At 33.9% G+C, this 22,855-nt stretch overlaps 1 protein-coding gene across 3 annotated transcripts in view; it reads left to right on the top strand.

Moving 5' to 3' along the window:
- The window catches only part of PPM1B (protein phosphatase, Mg2+/Mn2+ dependent 1B), an 80,568-nt gene extending 64,384 nt beyond the window's left edge, over window positions 1-16,184 (top strand). For 2 of the 3 annotated variants that reach the window (XM_030857793.2, XM_030857790.2), the window contains exons 4-6: window positions 2,811-2,922; window positions 3,316-3,373; window positions 12,531-13,583. In XM_030857793.2, coding sequence (XP_030713653.1) covers window positions 2,811-2,922; window positions 3,316-3,373; window positions 12,531-12,836 — 476 coding nt within the window. In that variant the 3' untranslated portion in view covers window positions 12,837-13,583. Of the gene's footprint in view, window positions 1-2,810; window positions 2,923-3,315; window positions 3,374-12,530; window positions 13,584-14,431 lie in introns of those variants that run through there. The other variant, XM_030857792.2, reaches the window with a different exon arrangement.
- The last annotated feature ends 6,671 nt before the right edge of the window (window positions 16,185-22,855 follow it).

The following is a 22,855-nucleotide window of genomic DNA, read 5'->3' as shown; positions in this document are numbered from 1 at the left end:
ATTGGCAGGTGGATTCTTAACCAATGTGTCACCAGGGAAGCCCCCTAAATTTTAATTTCTTAAATGTGTGGTCAGTTCAGCTCAATGTGGGTTAACATTTAATATTAATTTTCTTCTGTATAGTTTTAAAGTTTCCAAAATATATGTTATATGGCAAAGATGACAGATATGTAATAATATGATATGGTCTTGGGGGCTATGGTAGATACTTGATTATTAATCATTCAATCAAAAAACACTTAAAAATCATTGAAAAAGCAGCCACTACAAATCAATATGCCTTGGTACCTAACTTCTTTTTTATAAGGTAGCGTTGTTCAAGAGCATTATATTTCTATTAGGGTTTTAGATCATGTAATCTGACATTAAAATTTTGAGGTGAAATCATTGTGTGTATTGGCAAGTCTTTGTATGTGTTTTTATTGGGAATGCAGAGGGGAGGTATAATGTTAAACAGGGAATAGCCTTTAACCTAAATTGATTAGATATTTGGTGAATACCTTCTACATGTATTCATTTCTTCAGCTGTCCCTGAGCATGTGTGTTACTGGGAATGCAGCAGAAAACAAAAGAAATACATTCTTGATCTCATGGAGTTTATAACGTAGTAGAGACCTTTTTTTTTTTAATAGAAGAAAAATAACAGTAAGCAAACAGTAACAAGGAATATTGGTTAGGCAGTTCTCTGAGGAAAAACATTTGAGCAGATACCTATATATGGAAGAGAGTGGCTATCTGGGGAGGAACATTCCAGCAAAGGGAGCAACAAGGACTGAGGAGGGAATATGCTTAGAGTGTGTGGCTAGATGAGAATGAGCTGGTGGAAAAGTGAAAGATGAAGAGAGATTGCTAAGAAGCAGATCATGTAGGGCTCTGCAGACTAAAATGAGGTCTTTGGACTTCATTCAAATGGTGCTGGGAAGTCACTGGAAGAGTGTGAGAGTGACGTGATCTGACCTTTTTTTTATATAAATTTATTTTATTTATTTATTTATTTTTGGCTGCATTGGGTCTTCGTTGCTGTGTGCAGGCTTTCTCTAGTGGAATGCGGGGTCTGTTTTTCTTTGCAGTGCATGTGCTTCTCATTGCAGTGGCTTCTCTTGGGGCAGAGCACGGGCTCTAGGTGCGCAGGCTTCAGTAGTTGTGGCATGCGGGCTCAGTAGTTGTGGCTCACGGGCTCTAGAGCGCAGGCTCAGTAGTTGTGGCGCATGGGCATAGGTGCTTCCCAGCATGTGGGATCTTCCCAGACCAGGGGTCGAACCCGTGTCCCCTGCATTGGCAGGCTGATTCTTAACCACGGTGCCACCAGGGAAGTCCCTTGATCTGACTTTTAGAAGGATCTCTCTCAGTTGCCATGTGAAGAAGAGATTGTAAAGAGTGGACAAGAGAGGAAGCCAAGAGACCAATTAGGAATCATGCATTAAAGCAGGTGGCAGATGATGGTGGAGGACTGGACTGCAGGGGCACCAGTGGGTTGTGAAAATTGGCTGGTGAAGTGCTAGACTGCAGTGGTTCTCAGTGGCCGGTGTGGGGAGGAGGATGGATTTTGTCCCTCATGAGACATGTGGCAATGTCTGGAGACACTTTTGGTCTCAGACTGAGAGGGTACCACTAGCGTCCAGTGAGTGAGGCCAGGATATTGCTTAACATTCTGCAATGCATAGGACAGCCTTCACAAAAAATTGTCAAAAACATCAGTAGTGCTGAGGCTGAGAAACGCTGCACTGTAGAGATACAAGTGTAACATAGAAAAATTACAGTCCTGCCTTCATGAAGCTTGCAGTCCGTGATCTAGTAAATATCATGTACAGTTGTAGTATCTAGCAATACACCTATGCCAGGTGTGGGTCAGAGAAGAATTTGAGAAAGTGACACATAAAGTTGAAACCTGAAGTATAAATACACTTTAACCATACAAAGAGGCTGGTTGGATTGATGTAAAAAGTGTTGCAAACCAAGGGAGGAAGTATATGTGAAAATCTAGAAGGTTTCTTTGAATAGCACCTTTGGAGATACAGGTAGGAGTCGGAGCAGAGTTGAATGGGAGCAGTGAAAATCAAGGTCACAGTGAAGTCCCTGTGAGGGACACATGGGAAACAGTTTGGAGTTTGCATCTTGAGGTCTGCTTAGGACTCTGCTTTTTTGTTGTCTTAAAAGTAAGTTTGCTGTTGTCTGATTTTTGAGGATTTTATGTCTTAATACTGGCCAAATGATCATGCTTTAAAAATCTGTTTTCCATAAATTGTAAATATAAGTGAAACATGGAAATGTTTTATTTTGTTCTAAGTATTAGCAAGTTCTGAGATTTGTTTTCCTTTTCTGTTTTAAATAAATTGTGGAACACAACTAAGTATCAAAAAACCTATAAAACAGTTTTTAATTTTTCCCTTCTTATAGTCCTTATCTTTCCATTGCTTTTGTTTTACTGTAATTATAGCATTAATAACTTTTACATTTTTACATAAAATAATAGATCAAAAGTGTTTTTCCATGTGGCTGTGCTGTGCTCATAGGGATCATTTTTACTGATTATAAACCATTTCACTCAGTGGCTATACCAAAATTTTCTTAACTGTCCTTTTATTGGACATTTAATTTGTTCCAGTTTCTGCTTTTATGAATAATGCTAAAATGAGTATATATATGCAAATAACTTTTTATCTTACTTTTTTTGTTCCTTGTGTTGTGATAGTAAGGTAATATTTGCATTTTATATTTTAAAATAGGTACTACCAAATAGTACCTCTTGTTTCACTGTGTGAATTCTGAGTTATCACATTAATTTAGGAACTCTTTTTAAAAACCTACAGAAATTATGGAGAAGTCTGGTGAGGAAGGAATGCCTGATCTTGCCCATGTCATGCGCATCTTGTCTGCAGAAAATATCCCGAATTTGCCTCCTGGGGGAGGTCTTGCCGGCAAGTAAGTAGAAGAAAAAGAACAAATTTTGACTTCATTTATAGTTAGTAATTAAATAATTTTTGGTAAGAAGTACATCAATTATCTAAAGATGAAATGGGTTGATAGTTCTTATACTAGAGAAGAACTCTAAAATTTCATCGAGAAGAGATTTTCTTTTCAAGGCATTATTTATTATACTGTTTGAGGATGAAGGTCCTTCTTTCCTTGGTAAATGAGAACAAATGGATTGTGCAGGATCAAGTTCTGAGTGAAATGCAGATATTATGTTCTTGGCAGGTATTTAATGAAGCAATTAATTTTTGAGTGTAGTTAAGATACGAAGTAGTATTTAAAATACTCAGAAGCTTAACAACTGTATGTAATTTAATAAAACTAAAGCATATTTCTTTTTAGGCGCAATGTTATTGAAGCTGTTTATAGTAGGCTGAATCCACATAGAGAAAGTGATGGGGTAAGCTTTATTTTATTTCTTAAGTATTTTAAATAATTTTATAATACAAATACTGGAAATTATGACTGCTTTTCGTTTTAAGGAGTCAGTTAAAATTAAAGGAAATATATTGAAGTGGAAGGTAGAGATAAAGTTCTGTTTTGTAGATAGGTTTGTTTTCATTTAATGGGCATCAAATACCTTTTTGTGTGGGCTGTACTTACTTCTTCCCTGTATGTCTGCCTTTCCTTCTCTTTCTCCCTTAAATATTAATTTTGAGGCAAACAAAGAATGTGCTTTTAAATATGTCAATTTCTCCTCCAGCAGGCTGTTAGCATCACTGGAAGTTAGCAATAGTGATGTTATTATTTTAAAGAGTAGACCTTTACCTTTCAGTGCCCCTTTGTGCCCAGTTGAACACCTGAGGATAATTCATTTTTAACATTCTTGTTGTGCTGTGGGTATATCTGTTGAACTGGGATAACCATTTTGTTGTATCCTGCTGTGCTTCATCAGAGCAAAACTCTTTGTCCCTTTACCTTCCTTAGAAATACTGATCAGCTGCTCCTGTGTAAGTTTTTTGTTTTATTTTAATACTAGTATGAGCAGGCAAAACAGTGTCCTTTTTAAAAAAACTGCCCTAAATTTCAAAGTCAGTAATTCAACTAACTGTTTTCTCATAGACAAGTTATGAGTTTTCAATCAGAGACAGATTATGAGTTTTCAAGTTTTTGGGCATCTAAAAATGAACAACTTAATTTTAACATGTATGCTTCAGAGATTTAAGGGAGCCAAACATAGTAATGAAACTTGTTGAGAAGAAATAGACTCACCCTCCAAGTCTCTAGCTCCTCTTGGCAGGTCTTGAGAGAGACATCAGCCACTGGTAGAAATTATGTATCATCTCAATTGCATTGTTTTCCAGGGTTCATTATTGTACAGCAATATCATATAATTTCTTTTTTCTTAACAATAAAAGTTATACTGATAAAAAGGGTAATTTTTATAATTAATGCATTTTAGTTAGTTGAATAAATGATACTATATATTGCTAATAACAGAATTTATACCTTGGCCTGGAGCAGTGATTCTGAGACTCTTTTGTGGCACGTCCCTTAAAGTATTAAGAATTGTATACAAAGATGTGGAAATTAAAAATAAAGATATGTCATGTGATGCATTTGAAGAACCCTAAACCAAACAAGTGAGGATAAGATGTTGATACAACTAAAAAGATGGTAGTAATTGGGAGGTAGAGTAAAGAGAGTCTTACCTCTTCAGCTAGATTATAGGTTCCACACAGCACCCATCACCAGGTTTGGAGGAAATGAGACCTCAAATAGTTATTGATTCATTATTAGCCATGTAAGTACTCCTGTTCCCTCATGTGTTTGAAAATGCAACCCCAGTGTGTAATCTGAAAAAATTATTTCATAATATACTTGCTGGATTTCTTGGTCTCTCAAGAACGTTGGCAGCTTTTACTCCAAAAAAAAAAGTTTGTAACCCAGAATTTCTGTTTAACATCTACCAAGGATGAATTTTAAACTTTTTTAAAAAATAGAAAATACTTATTGTACATAGTAGCTATATAAACAGTGAATAAATAGGCAACAGAACCATGAAACTCAGAAGAGATGCTCAGGATATAAAACTGGCCTTAAAGACCATTATTATATGACTATAAATTAAGGGGATGTGTAGTTAATCACCTTTATATATAAGCTTTCTAAGACTAAACACTGACAATCCACCGTGTAATGAATTGATATGGGAGGAGACTATGAAACAAGGCATGGTCCCCCATCCCTACTCTCAATGCACCTGGCAGTGTAGATATAAACATACAAATTAATTAATAAAAGGGTTTCACATCATTTACTAAAGGATAAAAAGAAATGACAAAATATAGAATGTGATTAATTGCCATGTGAATTGTACAGTGATTGCTTGGGAAGTCAGATTTTCAGAGAAAAGATTGGTTTTGAAGAATGGTTTGAATGGCAGAAAGTAAAGGAGGATGATGATAGTTCACATGGATGGTCAAGGCAAGAACAAAGTTTAAGCTATCTTTGAAAGAGAGGACATCGTTTTGGCTAGAGCAGAGAATTGCTATGGTGAAAAATAAGAATTCAGGATGCCAGAAGTATTTGTGAAGAGACTGGACACACCTTTTGAACTTTGTATTTTAGAGTGTAGAGCCACCCTGTGTTTGCAGCATAAGAATGACAGACTCAAAGGAGTATCTGGTATTTTAATCTGTTAGAAACATATGCAATATTAGATTAAAGAGATGCTGGAAGTCAAGTAGTTGTGAAATGATCACAGAGATGATAAGTATAAACTCATCATTAGTAGATAGATGTGTGGATTAGAGAAACTTCCTTGTTTACTGTAAAAACTCACTTTTGCAGCCCAGAATCCTATTTTGGGAAACATTACTTTACCCTTTCAGAATAATCACAATCTTAGAAAAATGTTGAACCATAATCACAAGTAGAAGAAATGTACTAAAAAGTACAAAAGAAACAGAAAACTGAAGAACTTATAGAGGTTTGATTAAATTCTTAGCTCTTAACTTTACCTACGATAGCAGTGAGTTAGACACAGAAGTGCTCCATAAATGCTTCTCAGCTTGGTTAGATCCGTGCCATGCGGAAGATGCTGCCAGGAAGTACACAGTGGCAGGGGCTGATGTAGTTAACTTGCAGAATGGGAAAGACAGAGGTATGGTAGAAATACAGAGGAGGAGAGAGTTGGGAGGTGTTATTTTTTTAAATAACAAAAATAATTTTTTATTCAGATATTTTTAAAAAAATGAATGCTCATCAGAGTAAATCAGAGATTATTTAGATTCCTAAAATGTCTACTTTATGTCCAAGATAGAATTGTTCTGCTGTGAATGCCTATAAGTAGTACCATTAGAAATAGGGATTTATTCATTTTTCTTATATTAAAAAAATCTTTTGATTAATAAAAGTATTTTTAAAAGCTCAGTTGGATATAAGTCAAAGTAAATCATTTAAAATATATTCAGAAAGTTCATTATTTAGGGGACTCTTCTTAAGTTGCTTTACTAAATTTTTGTTTTTTAGTTCAACTTTCTGGAATATGTTCAGTCTTCTTAATATAAGCAATACTGATATTTTCCCAGCTTTAAAATCAAAATCTGTAGAAAAGAGTTAAGCATGAATTCTTAATAAAGGGGTTCGTGAATCCCCCAAAAGTTTTTGCAAATGTATTTATGTGTGTGCATACACATTATTTAATGATTTAGAGTAAGTCTGTGGTTTTCATTAGTTCCTCAGAGGAGTCTGTGACTCCCAAAAGAATAATCACCCAGAGGATCAGAAAAAGTAAAACTGCATTTTGCTTTAAGTTGTTATATAAGGTAGGGCTCTGGAATCCCCCCTCCCCCGACTGCCCTTCTTTTAAAATGCTAGTTAGCTTGTTTTTAATTGAAGAATAGTTGATTTACAGTGTTGGGTTAGTTTTAGGTGTACAGCAAAGTGATACACAGTTTTCTGTTTTGTTTATGTATTTACATATATATATTCTTTTTCAGATTCTTTTCCGTTATAGGGTATTATAAGATATTGAATATAGTTCCCTATGCTATACAGTAAGTCCTTGTTTATCTAAAAAAATGCTAGTCTGGTTTTATTACTAGAATTTAAATTCTTTGGGATCTGGGACTTCATCTGATTTGTTTATGGCTATATCACAGCACCTACAGCAGTGCTGAGCTCTCTCACCTGGCATACACTGAGAGCTCAATAAATACTAGTTAAGTTAGAAATATTTCTGTTTCTTTCTTTCTAGTAGTTTGCAAGACTATCTTTTTTTTTTTTTTACATCTTTATTGGAATGTAATTACTTTACAGTATTGTGGTAGCTTCCTCTGTATAACAAAGTGAATCACCTGTATGTACCCATATATCCCTGTATCCCCTCCTTCTTGAGCCTCCCTCCCACTCTCCCTATTCCACCCCTCTAGGTGGTCACAAAGCACCTAGCTGATGTCCCTGTGCTATGCAACTGCTTCCCACTAGCTATCTATTTTACATTTGGTAGTGTATATATGGCTAAGACTATCTTTAAGTCATGTATTTTAAAAAATAATATGAGGTTACTAATTAGAAGGAAAGTTTATTTTTTGAGCTTTATATTTTCCATGCCAAAAGGTTCACTTCTTCCCTCAATGGAGACTTAAGATGCTTTTGAATCAGTATACCACTGATCAGGTAGCTATGTAAGTTGATGATTTTCCAATGATAAAGGGGGAACTTGTATTTACCCAACTCCTACTTGTGCTAAGTCATATCTATATATCTATATCTAAATATTAGTTATAGGTAATCTCCTCAACACCCTTCTCTTACAGAGAAGACTAAGAATTGGTGCAGAGTAGCTTGCCCAGGTTGCAAAGCTAGATAAATCGAGTAGCCAGAATTTGAATCTAACTCAGAATGACTCCAAAAACTATTCCCTTTACACCTTTCCATGCAGCCTTTCTAAGATATTTAGAGATTACATATGTGTCTGTACCCCCACCTCTGTCTGTTGTGCAAGAAAAATCATTTCCCGTTCTTTAGTGAATCTCATGTTTAATAGTCTTAAAATACTCTGTGTTTTGATGAGGAATATTTTATAAACTTGTTGAGACTAAGTAGTGAAGCCCAGTGTCTTATTAGTTATTTTTCATTTAAATACTCATTTTTATTCTAACTAAAAAAACATTTTAAGGCATTTGGATTTTGAGAAGGGGAGGGAAGACAGGACAAAAGCCCCCCAAAATCTCCCTGTTCTGTTTTCACATTATTAAGTTTTATATACAGTTTTCTTCTAAATTTTATTTCAAATAGATCAATTATATTTTTATATCACAGTTTTAGGATTTTGTGAATACTAGGTTTTTTGTAAATTGTTTCTTGTTTACTTTTTCACTTATCAAAGCATTTTTATGGAGAAGACCTACCTACACTGTTTGAAAATGCACTAATTTTAGTCACTATTTTTTTTTTATTCTTTTTTTTTTTTTTTTTTGCGGTACGCGGGCCTCTCACTGTTGTGGCCTCTCCCGTTGCGGAGCACAGGCTCCGGAGGCGCAGGCTCAGCAGCCATGGCTCACGGGCCCAGCCGCTCCGTGGCATGTGGGATCTTCCCGGACCGGGGCATGAACCTGTGTCCCCTGCATCGGCAGGCGGACTCTCAACCACTGCGCCACCAGGGAAGCCCTAGTCACTATTTTTTAAGGTGTCATTTGACATACCACTTCTTGTAGCTATGTGGTCTTGACCATTTAAGTGACTTTTTAAAATTATTTCAGATTGATTGAAGTTTACATGATCCTTGAAGATAACATAATTTATTAGATTCTTTATTAGTCACTGTTAATTGTATCTCATGAAGTCATATTTGAGAATCTTCTAAAAATTATTTTTAACCTGATAAGCAGGGCATGGGACTCCAAAAAACATAGTAAATATACTAGCATTCTTCACTTTCTCTCCACTGTTTTAGCTAATCATTTGAAGAATTTCACTAATGACAACTATTTTTTAAAAATTGCTGCAAATAAATATTAGCTAGTTAAATTCCATTTAAAAAAATTTTTCCCCCCTTCTCTTTGCCCTCTGCTTGATGTATCCATATTCCTGTGTCTTCTTTGGTGTAAGGCAGTGTTTTCATAATGAGAAATTTGATTCTCAAGCTGTGTAAGTCTAGATGACAGTAAAACCTTAAAAACAAAATCTGAGGGAAAAGTCCTAAATTCCCATTTCTGTAATTGCCTTAAATTTATTTTGCAGAATAATTTAAAACATCCCATCTAATATGATTTTTTTGTCCTATAATTTTATTAATTTTTCTGTGACAAGGAAATGCATTATAGACTTCAATATGAAATAATTTGTGGTCCAGTTCTACAATAATTTTAACCAATATTTATTTAGTAAGTGTCTATTTATATGAGGCACTTAGTATGCAACAACTGTTACCATAGTGTATTCAAAAGAACATTCAGAGGGACATTGATGTTAATTACACCTGTACAGAAATCTGAGTTCTGTCACTTACTAGCATTGTTACCCTGACCAATAACTTAAATCTTTCTGAGCCTTAGTTTCTTCACTTATAAAAACTAGAGTTGCAGTATCTATTACGTAGGGTACCTGTAAGGATTAAATGAGATTATGTATATAAAGTTCTTAGCCACAGGCATTAATTTTCCTTCTCTAGGTGGTAGGGAGGATACAGAAAGGAATCGAAATTATCTTTATCTCAGAGATTTTACAGAGATTTGGAGAGACTTGTGAACAGTTGCAAGGTGGAATTAATTGCTGTGGTAAATCTATAAACGTGATGTGCTTTGTGTGTGAATTCAGGTAAAGAAGGTGCAGCTAAACAATAGATTCCTTTTCTGATATTAATGAGAATCCATGGGAGAGTTGTATAACATTATTTTGAGGAATCAAATGAAATGGCTGGGGAAGAGGTTTCACCCATCCATTGTCTATCTAGCACAATAAGAAACTGTAATTTGCTATAATATAAAATGACTTAAATGTGGTCATTAACTCAAATTCTTTTCAATTGGCCATTGTAAATCCATCCCTACTTAATTTACAGTTTGGGTTTTAATGTGTTTTTTATAAAGCAACTACTTTTCTCTCCCCAACTACCACTATTACAGCAATTCACAGAAACAGATGATTACTGTAATAATAAATGTGTCAGATGGAGAGTGAGATACATCCAAATACAACAACCTTTGATCCAACCGTATCAATAAGCTCAAAGAAGTAAGACAGTTTATCAGTGGTTCTCAACCTTTGCCGTGTATCAGAATCACCTATCAGGCTTTAAGAAAATCACCCCAACCCACTGAATATGAATATCATGGGATGGAGCTTTGGCATCTGTATAATTTTGAAAATTCTACAGGTGATTCTGATGTAAAACCAAGGTTGAGCTCTCTATGTGTAACTGTCCACTTGAAGCAGATTTTTTTTGTGTCCTAGGGAGTTGTCAAAGGGAGTTGTTGGTTTGAGGGGTTTTTATTTGGAGAGCAGAGAGGAGTCTTATGCCCTTCATTAAAAGTTCTTTGTGATATACTCTCAAATAGAAAATTTCCTTTTGGTAGACCTGATTAAAGACTGATAAGGTTTACGACTAGCAAGCATTTATCTCATTGTTCCATCTTAACCTTTCCTGAGTAGATTCAAATGAGAAACTTTATTTAGGGAAATAACATTTATTTAGTACAGAAGGAAAGGTAAGGGGGGAAAAAAGAGAAAAATCTTAACAGAGAGCACACTTTATTATGTTCTCTCCACACAATAAATTTTGCAAATTAAAAAAAGTTATTTTGATAGTTAATATGCTTGATGTAGAAAATTGGAGAATTCAAAGAAAAATAAAGCTTCTGAAACTTCACTACCCATTATTATCATTTTTATATTGCTGTATTTCCTTTCTTCCCAGACATTTTACATAATAATATCCTAAAAAATATGGACAGAACACACATATACCTACACATAAAACATATGTTATACACAGTATCACCTCTTGCTTTTTGCCACAGGGGCGATTTAAAAAAAAAATTCCAGTGCTCTGATTTTTCTAATAAACATTGCCATTTATTATGTGGTTATAGTAGTATTATCTTTGTTGTAGAATTATAGAGTAACAGCCTCCAAAGATGGTTAAGAGTTTGTAACAGATCATCTGTATCAGTAACCTTTTTGTATTTTATTTTCCCAACACTTTATGATGAAAACTTCCAAACATATAGAAAAATTGAAATAATAAAGTGAACACCTGTACACCTTCTACCTAGACTCATGTTTTAACATTTTACCGTATTTGCTTTCTCTCTCTCTATGTATACGTAGATGACTTTTTTTTTTTGGGACTGAACCTTTGACAGCAAATTGCAGATATAATATTTTAGCTGTAAATATTTTGGCATGCAGCTCTTGAGAATGAGGACATTTTTCTGTATACATAACCATAACATTATTATTATACCTAAGAAAATTGATAATAAATTTAATATTATCTAATATTGAGTCCAAATTTTCCCAGTTGCCCATAGAATGACTGTTATAATTGTTACATGGTCTAGTCCAGTTGTTACCAATCAAGCACATTAAGCAAGCCTTTAATGAAGCTCCCAATTTTTTTTCCCATTAACACTGAACATGAAGAGTCTAAGCCAGCTTTTTATAGGATGTCCTACATTCTGGATCATATGATTGTTTCCTTGTGGTGCCCTTTCACGTGATTCTTTATTCCCTGTTTTCCTGTAAATTGGGACTTAGCTTTATTAGAGTCATATTAAACATTTTCGGCAAGAACACAGGACATAACTTTGTACTCCCTAACGCATCACATCAGGAGTCACATATTACAAGGTTGACTTGCTTTTAGTCTGTCAGCATATCAGTATGATCAGCTTGGATATTAGAGCTTGTTCTGTAAACAAGATTAAGTAGCTACTATTGTAGAAACCTGTAGGTTTTACAAAATTCAATAAAATATAAAAGAATTGAGTAGTTTACTATTCATATCTTATTATAATGATTAAAATGACTGTCTATTTTAATCTAGAGATGTTTTTAGTAAAATATTTAAAGACAAAAAGTAAATAGAAATTTTATCCACAGAAGCTTTACAATTCCCGCAAAATCTAGTTTAAATTTATATAATTTTACATTTTGTATCTCCTCTCCTTCCTGTCATTTAGCAGAAATGAAGAATCTAATGGCTTGCTTTTCTGTCCTTTCCTATTGCTTTAAACACTAATTTCCTTTTGTACTAAATAATTATATCCAATTATTGTTTTTTTAATTAAGTAAGTCAGTTTTAGGAGATGCTTGTGTTGGTGTTGAATTTTAATAGCCAAGTAAATTTCAGATTAAGCTTCAAATATCGATGTGAAATAAAACATAAACTAGTTCGTGATCATTTGCTAAAAATTACTTGAGATATTTCAATTGGAAATTTTGTTAATTGACACAAGTAACACTTGATACTTATTTAACGAAATGTTCTCGTTCTTAGACTATATTACTCATGGTAGAGAAATGAGTGTTTTGCTGTGATATGTTATGAAATACATGTGATATCCTAGTTTGTCTACTGACACTGGGGTCTTGAATCTTAAAAAAAGGCCTCCGATGAAGCAGAGGAAAGTGGATCACAGGGGAAATTGGTGGAAGCTCTCAGGCAAATGAGAATTAATCATAGGGGAAACTACCGACAACTTCTGGAGGAGATGCTGACTAGTTACAGGCTAGCTAAAGTAGAGGGAGAAGAAAACCCTGCTGAACAAGCTGCTACAGCTACTTCTTCGAACAGTGATGCTGGAAACCCAGTGACAATGCAGGAAAGCCATACCGAATCAAAAAGTGATCTTGCTGAATTAGACAGCTGTACTGAAGATGCAGGGACAAAGATGAGTGGTGAAAAACTATGACTTTACTTTGTGGTAATATTTTTGTGATCTTTGATTTGATGGTTTTTACTTAGGAAGTATAATGTATGCATTTATATAACCATTTTGTTATTTGAATCTTGGTAAACTAGTTTTATTATAGTCATATAGCCTTGTTTTTTAAGAAGGCCTTTGCATACATCTTTATCAGATAGTTTAAAATTGGCTATTTAGAGTACTTTGAATTTAATAAAATTATATGTCATTTCATATTGTATGCCAGAAATGAGGCTACCAGTTATTAAAGTCAGTAGTTAAATTCATACTTGATAGGATTAGAGATTACCAATTAGCAAGATTACTTTACGTTGTGGAAGAACTTGTTAATGTAGAATTATACTGCTTCACGTATTAGTACACTCATAGTTAGCTTTGTAATAAATTTATGTTTTCTTTAGTAATTTTAGTTCTTCAAAGAATGGCAGATGCTGGCCTGTAATTTCTTTTTTCAAGGATGATAATTTGTGTGTTCTTTGACTTGTTTATATTTTACATCTCTGTAGTTTTATTTTTTAGTAGTTCTGAGGTACTGGATGTGTGGTTATTTTTCCTTTCTCTGTATTCTTTATGAGACATAATTTTTGAAAAACCTATGTATTATTCATACAGCTTTGGTTTGTATATTCTGTATAGCCTAACTACATACATCAAAATGTATGTCAACCAAGTGTTTAGAATGAAATTATAAGTGTTTAAGTCCAAATAAAGCATGTGATGTGGAATAACCTATGCATGTTGTACTTATTTTTAAATTAATTTTTTGAAAACAACCAGGTTTGGTATATTGGAAAAATACTCATTCGAATTTCATTTGTATGTATATAAAATTTAGAAAACTTTGGCTAGGTGCGGTTTTCATTAATTAAAAGGAAAAAATTTTTGAGAAGTCTTGCTTACTCAAAGTAAATCTATTCTGTTTTTTATCCCCTTTTTGTGATACAAAATATTAATCTTTGGACAGTATGGACACATGTAGACATGTCAGAAAATTGCCGTGATGAGCTTTTTAAAGATTGTAAGACTGTGAGTTTTGCTATAAGTATTCATCAGATATAAATGCAAGAATTATAAGATATTTTAAATAGTGGCACATATGAGTTTCACTTTTGCTAAAATGAATTTTTAAAATACAGATGACTCAGTCACATGGGAAAGTATTTTTAAAAACAATTATTTTGTGTATGTAGAACATTTTAACTTATCTTTTTCATGTTTTATATTTATCATGTGTCTAAAGTTGCTTAAGGTACAGTTGAAACTTTGGAATCTTAGGATGTAGCTGTTTTTTTTTGATCTATTTTTCCAATGCCAGAATATTTTTAAGTGGTTTGAGAAAGAGGAAGGCATTTGGTGGAAAGGGGAGAAAAAAACCCAACCAGTTATCTATCTATGTTAGGTAGATCCATGTGTGTATACACACAATAAACAGTACACACACCTCTATGTAAAAATTACCTTTTCAAACAAAGAAAGGAAGGTAACTTGTTCATCTAATTTTGTTTTCTTTTGAAGTTCAATCCAACCTGGAAGTGGTGTAGGTAAATAATAATAATATTCTTCCTTTTCTCTTCCTGTAGGGTGCTGGAGATCTAGAAGACCCATGGTAGCCTTATAAGCCTTCTAAAATGCTTTTGATTCTGAAAATTGGGGGAAAAAAACTTTTAATCACAATTTTCTTCAGTACAAGGGAAAAAATATTCTTGTGGATTCCCAGCGTTTTGTGATATGAGCAGAAAATCATTAGCATTTCCCATCATTTGTTCATATTTGTGTTTTCTGGTAATTGCCACTTGTAGCATTGCCTGTACTACAGTATTTTTTGCCAACCTCAGGCATACTGGTTACATCTATATTGAACTTTTGACCCTAGAAACCAATGGAGTTATTTCACCACAAATAACGAATATGCCTGAGGTGCATGGGAATATAGTTAGCTGTACTCTGAAGATACATTATGTGTTTTTTTTTTTTTTAAACAAGACACACAACATATAAGCATGTAAGAGTAAAGAATTGTATGAGATGTTCCTTTTTTCAGTTCACCAAGTTGGAAGCCTTTTGCAGCTCTGTGACTTAAAATTTCATTTGAGCAATTTACTATAGGATTTATATTTATTATTAATTGTTATTTAATTTTTTTCCAATTTTACCTGTATTACCAAACTGGGTTCTCCAATAATGTCCAAATTGTAATGTTGCCTGCTTCAAGATAAAGTGTATTTGGCAATAATATTATAAACCTTTACAAATTTTATGCATGTACCTACCACATCCTTCAACTCTCACTAGAAAAACCTCTTGAAACCAAATGGATTAATTTATGGCTATTTATAATTTGCTTTGCCATCTCACTGCTGCAAATTTTTTTAAATGAGATTTGCCTTTATAATGTAAATTGTGATTTTTGTTTTACATGTGGGTTTCTATAGTTTTAATTTTTCAGCTTTTAAGATACAACAAGTTTTGTGTAATTTGGTATAATTTTTAATTGTTTACGTTATTTTAAAAGCTCAGAATATCACTGAAATGACTATAAATACATTTAAAATTATCTATTTTAGATCTAAGGAAATATTACAGAGATATTTTCATGGGTTCAGTAACCTTTCATTTTATAACATTGGGCACGGTACGGAGTGGCTGTCACATAAGGTACTTGAAGATTATTAGTTTAATTCTATTTTTACAATAACCTTGAATCCTTGAATTCTTTTGAGTTTTGCATGTAGCCAGTTAATGCTGAACATGAAGAGTGAAATATTTATCTAAAAGAAGCTATTGGGGTAGGAGAAGCAATGAATGTATCCATTTGTACATGGTTTACATGTTGTGGATGCTTTGTAAACATTTTCTATCTGTTTAAATTGTGTTTCAGCAGGATGTAATTGCCCTTGTGTGTAGTTAAAATGAGTCATCATCTGGTCCTGTGTGAAATGGAATTCATGGTATTTTCTGTAACATTTTCCTGAAGCTGTTTCTGGAGAGCCACACATTTGAATACAGCTTTCTTGATCATTTGATTTATTGTGCACCTGATTTTTGGTCTAAAAAGGAATTATTGCCACAACATATTTTATTTATTCTTTAGATTTTAGCCTTGTAAGTTGAAGTGCTTTACATGATAATGTTAAAAGCTGTTTGTCCCTTGACTGGGTTTGGGGGGTTGTTAAAAGCTAGGGAATGAAGAATGCAAAATGGTTTGTTGTTCAAACTGTCCACTCTGATCCAACCCTGTACTGATAGTACCTTTCCAGTATGATATTGTGATGTTTCATACAATGCAGTGAACATAACCAACTTGTTACCTAAATAAAGAATTGATAAAAACAGTGTGACATATTACTATTTCATATGATACTTAAAAATAAAAGTCCAGTTTTGAATGTTATTTTAAACATTTTATATAGTTAGAATATTTATTGTGAAAAATTTCATACAGAACCATGTAGGTGAATTATAATTCTAAGTAAGAATTAACCAAACTCTAAAGGACAATACTAAGTAACCCCTTATCCACTCCAAAAACATTTTTTATACTACTTTAAAAAATCTTTCTTAGGGGGTTTGGTGGCCCTGGAAATATAAATAATGTGTGAGTTAGCAAAAGAAAAGCCCATATTCAATACTTATTAATTTGAATTCCCTAGTCTAGCTGTTCTCAACCATTTTGGTATCAGGACCCATTTATATTTCTAAAAATTCAAGATCCCAAAGAACTTTTGCTTTTGTGGGTTATATCTGTTGATATTTATCGTATTAGAAGTTAAAACCAAGAAATTTTACATTACCTGTTAACATAAATAGCATTGTTTTGTGAAAATAATTATTTTGTAAACAGTGTGAAAAGTAGCACTGGTTTTCATTTTTGTAAATCCTTTAATGTTGTACTGGATTCTCCTATCTGCTTCTGCATTCAATTTGTTGCAGTGTGGCACTGTGTTCGAAGTATATGAAGAAATCTGGCCTCACACAAATATGTATTGAAAGAGAGTATTTTAATAGCTTCAGATAATTGTGGATATTCCTCTTTGATACATTATCAAAACTTCGGAATGGGTAGTTTCTTGAAGGTTAGTTGCAGTGTGAAATCTGAAACTTTATCAATCAGTTTTGTTCTCTGTTACATTAAAATCCATTTGATCTGTCTTGCAGTGTGAATAGTAGATCTTTGACTTTTGCGTGATTTTATAATATCATGCATTGGTCATTTGGAAAATACTGGTTCATTGAATTATGCAGTTCTTTAGAACATTGACATCTTATTATGCTGTGTTTATAATGTTAATATAACTGATCTCATCAGAAAAATCTTTTAAGTATTAGAAAGCTGTCAAGCTCACAGTGATGGATACAGATTTTTCAAAATTCTAACTTTCATTTGAAAGGGGAAATTTTATCATTGGCAACAAATATTGTCAGTTGTTTTCCTTAAGTGACAGGGCTTTCTTCATTCATTTCAGAGAAAATGTCTGCTGAACAACCATAGTCTGTGAGTCATTCTTTTAAGTAAAAACAGTTTTCATGAAAAGTGGCTACTAGTTCAGCACACATCTCAAATAATCACATAAGAGACAGCCATCACACTTCAGCATGCTATATAGCCAGTACTTCTCATTTCATCATATAGGATATTAAAAAGATGTGTACTCAAGGGTAGAGGTGTAATGAAATTTTTACTGCTAAAGAACATTGTTAACTGGAATTGACTAGTTTGATGCTACTTTTTTGGTTCATGCTGGGGTGCCTATAGTTTTTTTTTGCACAGTCAGTGCAAATATCAGTACTTTGAAAAAGAATAAGTATTAGTATTATTAAAATAGTTTTGATTTCTTGGACCTCCTTGAAAGGTTCTCTGGGACCCCCAGACCTTCAGAGTTGCTGCCTCATCCTTTTGGACAACTTGACAATGTCATTTATTCCAAATATTAGTGTCATAGTAAGTGAATCTTAAGACATACAGATCTGACATAAAATTTACTTGGGGGAGAGAGGTGGTGTTTATATGTTTACTGTTACACTGATACTTAGCAAGATAAACAAGGTGGAGGCTTTAATATTATGTTGTTTTTTTTTCTCCCAGAAAATTCCTATGATGGGTTTCAACTTGGAAAATTTATGACTTAAGATTGTTTAACAGTAGAGTTTGGTTTTTGTATGGCTTATATTTGAATTATTTAAATCTTTTAAAAGGTCTTCAATTATTGTAGATTTATGTTATTTCTTTGAGAAGGTCTCACTTCAATATTGAATTTTTAAATTCATATTTTAAATAAAATCATTTCACCATGACTGAGATGTCATTTCAGGTGGGCCAGATAAAGACAGGACTTTTCTTTTTGAATGGTGATTAAGTGGGTCAGGGTTTTATGCTGAATTTTTTTTGTTGTTAGATTTAAAAATTTTCTGAACATTCAACAAGGTTGGGGAAAGTTAACCATGGAAGTGTTTTTTTTTAAAAGCACTCTTGGGAATTTCGTGGGGGTCCAGTGGTTAAGACTCTGCACTTCCACTTCAGGGGGCATGGGTTTGATCCCTGGTTAGGGCGGACAAAAAAGAAAAAGCACTCAATTTCTGTTACACATTTCTTGCCCAGTTATGAGGCATGGTAATTATAATATTTACTTAAGATACTTATTACTTGACTTTTTGGTTTTAAGTGTGTTTGGATAGCGAAGAATGACTGCAACTCTCTTTTCTCCCTAAGCCAGGTTTATTCTCAGATGTGTAGGATTCAGTCGGGTCTTGTCTTTTCATGGTCTGTCAAGCAATTTATGTTGCTTGAGTTAAACTGAGTTTTTATTCAACTTCAGTCATTGAAGTTAACCTGAAGATGTCCACTGTATTTCTTTTGCTAGCCAAATCTTATCCTTCTCCAGAATTTAGATTGCATTTTTAAATGACATCTCGTATTTATATTTCTTCTTCCAAATTGCCTTTATTTGTATTTTGAAATTAGTCTGGTTTGATAAGGGAAAGCATTTGATAAAGATTTTAGGACACATTCTGTTTTGGGTAGCTAAATAGTATTATTGAAAAAATACCATGTGATTTTCACATATTAAAACAATGCACAGGGCTTCCCTGGTAGCGCAGTGGTGGAGAGTCCGCCTGCCGATGCAGGGGACACGGGTTCGTGCCCTGGTCCGGGAGGGTCCCATATGTGGGCCCGTGAGCCATGGCCGCTGAGACTGGGCATCGGAGGCTGTGCTCTGCAACGGGAGAGGCCACAGCAGTGAGAGGCCCGCGTACCGCAAAAGAAAACAAAAAAACAATGCACAATGTGCGTAAAATCTGTAAGATAGTCAAAAGCTAGTATAATCATTAAGACTAGAATTTAAGTTATTTCAAAGCAATCCTGAGAGTTACTTGCTTTTGCAAATAAATTATTAGGTTCACATTATAACAATTTGCATTGTCTTTTTGTTTTTGTTTTTTATGGCCACACCATGTGGTTTACAAGATCTCAGTTCCCTGACCAGGGATTGAACCTGGGCCCACAGCAGTGAAAGCACCAAGTCCTAACCACTGGACTGCCAGGGAATTCCTATGCATTGTCATTTTTTTATGCTCAATTGCTGTGTAAGATTTTTTTTTTTTCTATTCAACTTTGGGGATTATTCTGTAAACCTTAATGAAAATGATAAACGTTTATTTTTGCCCAGTGTTCTGGTGACTTATGGATGTTACATTGTAATTGGAAGTAAAACAGTGTAGCTACTAATACAGAGTAAGTTGCTTTTCAGGCCGCATCACTACTGATTCTCGCTTCTTGCTGGCTTTCCTGGCAATGGTATCTTCTCTCCCTTATTTTCTTTTTTAAAATTAATTAATTAATTATTGGCTGTGTCGGGTCTTCGTTGCTACGCACGGGCTTTCTCTAGTTGCAGCAAGCGGGAGCTACTCTTCGTTGTGGTGCGCAGGCTTCTCATTGCAGTGGCTTCTCTTGTTGTGGAGCACGGGCTCTAGGCACGCAGGCTCAGTAGTTGTGGCTTGTAGGCTCTAGAGCGCAGGCTCAGTAGTTGTGGCACACGGGCTTAGTTGCTCCACGGCATGCGGGATCTTCCCAGACCATGGATCGAACCCATGTCCCCTGCATTGGCAGGTGGATTCTTAACCACTGCACCACCAGGGAAGTCCCGCATATTTACATTTTAAACTGTAGACTGGTATCACATGCATCACTCTGACCTCCTTCCTTCGTCCAATAAGGTTGGACCAGTAAAAGTGCCCTGGCATGCTCTGTTGGAGCTTAAGGCAAAAGGAAAATTAAGTAATAATTGTCACTTTAAATTTTTTGATATTTCGTGCGTCATGGTTTTTGCATTCATTTTGATTCTTGTAACTGTTGGCATTAAAATATTTATCTTGATTACCGAATTTAGGCACCTCTTATATTTTGTCTTCAAGGCAAGTGCCTCACTTGTATCACCTTAGCCCCAACTGATAAACATGTTAATTCTTGGGCCTTTGAAGTGACTGTCTCTAGACAGTTTTCCTGTTTAAAGGCAGACATTACCACAGAGGAATAACTCTCCCTACTAGTCCTCTTTAGCATAGATCAATTTTTTTTTTTTGCGGCACTTAGAGAAATGAGGGAAAGGCTGGTATAAGAATAGAATCCTGTGCTCTAGAAGTGGCTAGTTGCTACTGACTTTGCTTCCTTAGGCGGTGAGCCATCTTCTTATAGTTTGAAAACGTAATGCTGAGGGAAATAGCAAGTTCCAAAAGGATGTCATTTATGGAAAAGCTTAAATCTCCAAAATATATTTCTAAGTGAACTTTTTTTTTTAATATTTTAGTATCTTTGAAATTGAGAAGTGTCTTAAGTCAATGGCATCTTACAATTGCCATTGGCTAGGGAGCTCTCATGGCATAGTTGCACCAACTTGTCATAACTTCATATTTTAATTTCATAATTAGGTTTTGTCAAAGTCTAAGTCTTAAAAACCTGTTACAATAAGTATAAAATAATCCTAAGTGTTATTAAAGCATTGTTTCATGGTTTAATTGGCAACATTTTTTCTTAGTTTTACATAAAGGAATAGTGTGTAAAATAATGAAATCATAAAGTTGATGAAGTATGGTACATAATTTATAGACATATAATATGTATAAAACATGCATGGGAAAAATACACATTAATTTAGGACAGTAGTTACTTCAGAAGCATTGGGAAGTGTGAGAGTTTTATTTTCTCCTCCCTCAAAAATAAAGTTATAAAAATGTTAACATCTGTTAAATCTGAGTAGTAAGTAAGGGTGTCTTACATTCTTTTATGTAATTTTCTGTATGTTTGAATTTTTAATAAAATTTTGAATTAAAAAGTAAAATACAGAAACTAAATGAATTCAGTTGTTCTGGGTTGCCTTCCAGGAAGCAGGCACCAATTTATAATCCCAGCAGTATACAACAATGATGCTCATGTTTTATGCTTTCTTGCCAGTATTGCACATTGCCAATCTTGTGGGTATAATATTATTATTTGTGATTTTCTTGATTTAATTCTCAATTATTTGATTACTAGTGAGATTGAATTTTTTTCTCATTTTTTTGGTAATTGTATGTCTTTTATCAAAGCTTGTTCACATAAGTTGCTTATTTTCTATTAACACATTGATCATTTTTTATTGATTTGTGAGAGCTCTTTATGTATTTAGGAAATTAGCCATTATTGTTACATATGTCACAAATTATTTTCCTGAGTTCACCAGTTGCCTTTCAGTACTGTTTGTTTGTTTGTGTGTTTGTTTGTTTAAGGATGTCAAGGCATGGATGGGACCAAACAAAACACATCTAACTGATACTGAAACCTCCTAATTCCTGAAAAGCTACAAGCTCAATGACAGGATTTTTCCCCAGAAAACCTTATATCATGCTACTCTGTGTCTGTGCTTTTTCTTACACAATAACTTTTTGTTCCTATGCCAGCTTTTCCTGTAGGCAGAATAAAGGCTTTCTAATCACTATGATTGGAGAGTCACTAGAGAGAGCTAAGATGCTGTCATCTGAAGAGTACTGGATAGTTCTCCTTGGTCAAAAATAATTATCTTTTATTCTCCATATGCTGTTTTAAGAATAGAGTGGGGTGTATTTTTTGTTTTACTTTTTAAAAAAAATTGAAGGAAAATTTACATGAAGTAAACTGCAAAGATGTTCAATTTGATGAGTTTTGAGAAGTGTCTCTTGGTTTTTACATTGAATAGTGTTAGAATTGTATCATTTTCTTTAACAGTTTGAACCTTCAGTTGTATACTTAGACAGCCTTTTCACCTTCTGAGTAAGTATTTACATATATTTTCTTTTACGATTTTGACCTTTTTATTGTAAATATATAATACAAATAGAACTTACTTGGAGTATTACTATAGTGCAAAAACCTAATGTAATATTTTCCATTATTCCCTCAGTAGCTAATACATAAACCAGTCTTTTTTGTTTGTTTGTTTTCCGATTGTCTCTTTTTTTTTTTTTTAGTTTTTACAGTTTTTTTATTGAGGTATGATTGACATAAAACATTATATTAGTTTCAGGTGTACAACATAATGATTCAATATTTGTATATATTGCAAAATGATCACCAAAATAACTCTAGTTAACATCTGTCTGCATATATAATTACAATTTTTTCTAACGATAAGGACTTTTAAAATTTACTCTTTGCAACTTTCAAATAGACAATACAGTATTATTAACTATAATCACCCTCCTGTACATTACATCCTCATGACTTCTTTTTTTTTTTTTAACATCTTTATTGGAGTATAATTCCTTTACAATGGTGTGTTAGTTTCTGCTGTATAACAAAGTGAATCAGCTATACATATACATATATCCCCATATCTCCTCCCTCTTGCGTCTCCCTCCCACCCTCCCTGTCCCACCCCTTTAGGTGGACACACAGAACCAAGCTGATCTCCCTGTGCTATGCGGCTGCTTCCCACTAGCTAGCTATTTTACATTTGGTAGTGTATATATGTCCATGCCACTGTCATACAGAGTGA

The sequence above is a fragment of the Globicephala melas genome, chromosome 12 (genome assembly GCF_963455315.2).
Source record: "Globicephala melas chromosome 12, mGloMel1.2, whole genome shotgun sequence".
In the NCBI taxonomy this organism is placed as follows: Eukaryota; Metazoa; Chordata; class Mammalia; order Artiodactyla; family Delphinidae; genus Globicephala; species Globicephala melas.
This window is presented reverse-complemented; position numbering and strand designations above follow the sequence as displayed.